We start from the raw sequence: 5446 nt of genomic DNA on the forward strand, positions 1-5446 counted from the left end.
CGCCGGGCGGGGTGGTGGCTCCGGAGGGCGCAGGATCCCAAGGAGACAGAGAGGACGAGAGCTGGACGGGGTCGGAGAGCGGAGAGCGGCCAGACCGCTGCAAGGGGTGGGGTGGGAGAGAGGGGCCATACCTGCAGGTGAGCCTAGGGCGTGGGCAGGGCATGAAACTAGCCTGGAGGAGACCCAGGGACAGAAATGGGTGAGGTCTGGTCAGTTGATAATAACCAGAGGTGTTGAGTGCCACAGCGGAAGAGGTGGGGGAGAAGGACGGCTGGGTGGGGAGACGGGGTCTTAGACCAGGGTCCCCACCTCCCACCCTGGGGTGGCCAGGAGATGAGAGATTGTTGAGCTGCGATCCAGGTGGGGAACCGGTAGGGTGGGCGGCTCACTAGGCGATGAGCAGGTGGGCTGAGGTGTGAGACGGGTGTAAAAAGTGAAGCAGGGGCCAGATGGAGGCGGGGATGAGTCTGGTTGGGGAGGCGTCTCAGTGAGGCCAGCACAGGCTGAGGGTGGTCCCAGAGTGGAAGGGAACCCAGGGAAGGGACCCTACAGTGAGGCTGGAGGCTGGTCAGGGGGCACCCCCATGAGGGACGCCTCTCCCTGGTGGCCGCCGGAGCCATGCTGTCCCGCAAGGGCATCATCCCTGAGGAGTACGTGCTGACCCGGCTGGCAGAGGACCCTGCCGAGCCCCGGTACCGGGCCCGAGAGCGGAGGGCCCGCTTCGTGTCCAAGAAGGGCAACTGCAACGTGGCGCACAAGAACATCCGGGAGCAGGGCCGCTTCCTGCAGGACGTGTTCACCACCCTCGTGGACCTCAAGTGGCCGCACACGCTGCTCATCTTCACCATGTCCTTCCTGTGCAGCTGGCTGCTCTTCGCCATGGTCTGGTGGCTCATCGCCTTCGCCCACGGGGACCTGGCTCCTGTTGACCTGGCCCCTGGAGAGGACGCCATGGTGCCCTGCGTCACCAGCATCCATTCTTTTTCATCCGCCTTCCTTTTCTCCATTGAGGTCCAGGTGACCATTGGTTTCGGCGGGCGCATGGTGACGGAGGAGTGCCCACTGGCCATCCTGATCCTCATTGTGCAGAACATCGTGGGGCTCATGATCAACGCCATCATGCTGGGCTGCATCTTCATGAAGACGGCCCAGGCCCACCGGCGAGCCGAGACCCTCATCTTCAGCAAGCACGCGGTCATCGCCCTGCGCCAAGGCCGCCTCTGCTTCATGCTGCGCGTGGGCGACCTCCGCAAGAGCATGATCATCAGCGCCACCATCCACATGCAGGTGGTGCGCAAGACCACCAGCCCTGAGGGCGAGGTGGTGCCCCTCCACCAGGTGGACATCCCCATGGAGAACGGAGTGGGCGGCAACAGCATCTTCCTGGTGGCTCCCCTCATCATCTACCACATCATTGACGCCAACAGCCCACTCTACGACCTGGCGCCCAGCGACCTGCACCACCATCAGGACCTCGAGATCATTGTCATCCTGGAAGGTGTGGTGGAAACCACGGGCATCACCACCCAAGCCCGCACCTCCTACCTGGCCGATGAGATCCTGTGGGGTCAGCGCTTCGTGCCCATTGTGTCCGAGGAAGATGGCCGCTACGCCGTGGACTACTCCAAGTTTGGCAACACCATCAAAGTGCCCACGCCACTCTGCACGGCCCGCCAGCTCGATGAGGACCGCAGCCTACTGGACGCTTTGACCCTCGCTACGGCCCGCGGGCCACTGCGGAAGCGCAGCGTGGCCATTGCCAAGGCCAAGCCCAGATTTAGCATCTCGCCGGATTCCCTGTCCTGAGCCATGGTCCCTTGGGCTCTCGCCCCACATGTGTGTGCACAGGGGCAGTGTGATACGATATGTAGAGTGGACATGGTGTGGGCCTGTTGGCCAGGTCAGGATCTGGTGTGAGGCCGGGCCCTTCCCAGCTCAGCCTCCCCCCTGCTGCGTTCGCCCAGGGTGTTACAAGGCATTGTCACTACCTATTTCTGGTCTCAGTAGGAGCTTGTACTGGGTTATTTTTGTCCCTGCTCCTCCCAGCCCCAACTCAGGACTGGTTGGTGCTCCTCCCCGGACTCAAGGCTGGGGAAACTGTGGGAAGTGTCAGGCCCTAACGCTGGATCTCCAGCTACTTCTGGAGCCCCATGATCAACCAGCCACAGCTGGGCAGATGGCTGGGGAAGAACAGTTCCCAGGTTGGGGGCCTGCTGCTGTGTTTCTGTGGCCCCAAGAGGTGCCTGTGGTCAGGCCCTAGCCACCCTTGCTCCCTGAAAACGTGATGAGCTAAAGAGTGGGCCAGCTGGGGAGGGCAGGCAGTGGGGGAGCTCACTCCCGCTGGAAGATTGGAGGTGTGGAGCCTGCACAGACAGGGACAGGCTGAGGCTCACAGGATTCCCCTCCACGGGGCAGGCTCCTGCAGGGAGGAAATGGCCTGAGAAGGCTCAGCTGCACTGAGACCTCTCAGGCACAGGGAGGGGAGATGGGCTCTGCTCCCCTACCCTTTGCCCCAACACCAAGGCTTCTATGGTGAGGGCTCCGTGGGCTGGGGCTGCCTGTTCCTTTCTGTCCCCCACCCTCAGACGCTGGGGTGGGCTGGGGCAGGCACTGGCATGCCACGCAGAAGGAGGCTGAGGCGAAGGGGGTCTTGGACCCACCACACTCCCTCAGCCTCAGACCAAACTCTGGTCCTGGCTCCCCACCAGGGGCTGCCACTGACTTTGTCCAGAGAGTGTCCATGGAGGGTCTAGGGGTTGCTAGAAAAGGAGATGCCGGAAAGCTCAGGATGGTGGGGGTGAGCAAGGTCCCTGAGGTGAAGGGGCCCTTGGCCCTGATGGGCTTGGCCCCAGGCCTGGACTCTTGGAGCAGTGTTGTGTGTACTTACCCATAATTCTGCCTTCTCCTTGTCAATAAAGCCTCCCGCCTTCATGACTCTAACTCTGGGCTGTTCTTGCGGGGAAGCAGGAGGCATGCTGGTGGACAGGGAGGGGAGGGCTGGGGCTGCCAGCCCACATGCCAGAGGTGCCATGGCGTATAGTCCAGGAGCCCTGGAAAGAGGCCTGAGGCTGGCTCTCTACCCCAGTTCGAGGAGACACTTCCCCTTTTGCCTCAGGCAGCCCAGCCCTGCCCACCTGTCTGGCCATTTCAACCTTTGGGCACTCACCAGGCTTATCGCGCTGCCTCTGATCTCAAGAACTTGTAGCAAAGCTGGGGTGCTCAGGGAGAGAAGTGTGGACGTCCTGTGCATTAGTGTAGTGATGGGAGCATAAGCCCCTATGCCAGCTGCCTGCGTTCAAATCCTGGCTCTAGCTCTAAGATTTTGGTCAAGTAACTTAATCTCTCTGTGCCTCAGTTGCCTTATCTCTAAAGTAGGGATACTAATAGTACCTACCTCATAGAATTGTTGTGGGAGGAAGTGAAAAATATACATATGTAAAATGCTTTTGTGTCTGGTCCATAATAAGTGCTCAATAAATGTTAGCTATTGTGATTGCTATTGCATCAGCCACATGATGAGACAGCTGACCAAGCAGATGTTAAGAGAGAGGGTGCTATTGCATTTCCCCTCGGTGATGAGCGTCTCTCTGCCTGATCTTATTTTCTTCACAGTTGCCCCTTGAACTAATCTCAGGGGCTGTGGCTGCACATATTACCTAGTCTTCTTATCTCCATCTCACCCCCTCAGTCCATCTTTGATGCAGCCACCGGTGGTCTTATTAAAAAGGTTTATGATCATACCCTCCTATGTCAACCACCTGCGGTAGCGCCCATCGCCTTCTGGGTCAAGGCTAGACCCATAGCCAGCCATTTCAGCTTTACCTTCTTTCCAGCCTTGCAGTTCACAGTGGCCAGGACCCTGTGCACCCTCCCACTCCCCTGGCTGCCTTACTATCCCCTCTTTGCATATAATATTGACCTTCCTACCTCTGAGCCTTTGCCAATGTTACTCCCTTTGCCTGGACTGCCCAGGCTTCATGTCTGCCTATTGAAATCCATAAAAGTTCAGGCCAAATGATGCCTCCTTGAAGCCTTCCCTGATTCCTCTGGAAAGACATGGTCCTTCCCCCTTCATCTGTGTCTGTGGGCATTCTACCTTTGCTTGAATTTTTAGGTCTGTCTCCCCTCCCCCAAGTCAACAGTTCCTTGAGATTAGCAACTATGTCTGATTTAGCCCTGTGCCTGGCACTGAGTAAGTGCTGGATGAATGATGGATGGATGGATGGATGGATGGATGGATGAATGGATGGATGGTGTACATGACACCCCTGGCGGATTGCTGCAGTTTGAGGCCTGCGGAGGGCTTTTGTTGGATCAGTGAGAGTTTGTCCCAGGCTAATCAAGAGGCAAGGCTGAGAGCCAGGAACTGCTGCTGCTGCAGTTCCAAGCTCTGAGCTGCCTCCTCCCTGCACCACACAGTCCCCTAGCGTGGCTGAGCTGACCCATTTCTGGTTTCAAGAAAGAAGAGATGAGAAGCTACTCAGAGTTAGCCCAGAATTTCTGGGGGCAGTGCCTGGCTCTTGGGACTTACATTAGCTGTTCTTAAGGCCAGAGGAGGGGCCAGACCCACTGTGAAATACCTTAGCGGCACCATCCTTATGACTCCATCCAGAGTAACCTTCCTCCCGCCCTCAGACCTTAAGCCGCTGGTGACAGAACTGAGGGCTCAGCGCCACCTGCTGGTCACAGAGAAGACCTACTTGATACCAGAAAATCAGGGCCACTGGTCACTGGAAGAGAGACACCCCCACCTTTAAGGCTTAGCTCAGGGAGAAGCTGGAAAGTTTCAGCCATGGAGGGGAAGTATCAAGCCTTTCTTTACCCTTGTGAATGTTCTTGCCCACCGGTAGCGCCCCTTCCATTTGAGGGCATCCCTGCTTTAAAGCACTGAACTCACCTGGCCAAAGAAGGTCCCCTGAGCTCCACTCAGCCCAGCAGGAGCTCCTGTGAGCACTTCATTTCTGATATGCTGCCTCCAGGACAGCACTGGACATCACATAAGAGCAGACATCAGTCCGTGCTAATCCACACCCTGCGTGCAGAACTGGCTCTCCCCCAGCCCCCGTGGACACAGGAGGGAAGCACCTCGTGTCACCACGGTCCAGTGCTGATGGAGGCACTGTTCTCCAATTTTGCAGATGAGGAAACAGGATCAGGAGTGACATTCACTTGCTAAAATCTCACAGCTAGTAAAGGACAGGCCCAAGACTCGAGCCTGAGTCTGTCCGAGGCTGCTGCACAGTCCCAGTGACCTGAGCTCCAGCTTTCACTAGGGGCACCACCTTTCCTAAGTGTCAAATCCACCACAGAAAGACAGTCGTCTCTAGACCAAGAGTAAGAGGGAGACTGTAACTCAGGAAGCCCCTGGGCCTCCCTGAATCCCAGATTTGAGACTGATGGCAGGCTAAGCTGTGGCATCTACAGCCAGTCACGTGGCCCTTCTGCT

The 5446-nt window shown here is 57.8% G+C and overlaps 1 protein-coding gene across 1 annotated transcript; it reads left to right on the top strand.

Moving 5' to 3' along the window:
• Positions 1 to 6: 6 nt before the first annotated feature.
• On the top strand, positions 7 to 2940 carry KCNJ11 (potassium voltage-gated channel subfamily J member 11). Its single transcript, XM_006773038.2, has one exon. It carries the CDS (start codon positions 619 to 621, stop codon positions 1804 to 1806), a length of 1188 nt encoding a protein of 395 aa, XP_006773101.1. The 5' UTR covers positions 7 to 618; the 3' UTR covers positions 1807 to 2940.
• Positions 2941 to 5446: the final 2506 nt, after the last annotated feature.

The sequence above is a fragment of the Myotis davidii genome, unplaced genomic scaffold, assembly GCF_000327345.1.
Source record: "Myotis davidii unplaced genomic scaffold, ASM32734v1 scaffold3486, whole genome shotgun sequence".
NCBI classification, from domain to species: Eukaryota; Metazoa; Chordata; class Mammalia; order Chiroptera; family Vespertilionidae; genus Myotis; species Myotis davidii.

Bases quoted from the DNA above. Each gene is read 5' to 3' on its own strand.
- KCNJ11 (XM_006773038.2), top strand. From the start codon at position 619: ATGCTGTCCCGCAAGGGCATCATCCCTGAGGAGTACGTGCTGACCCGG.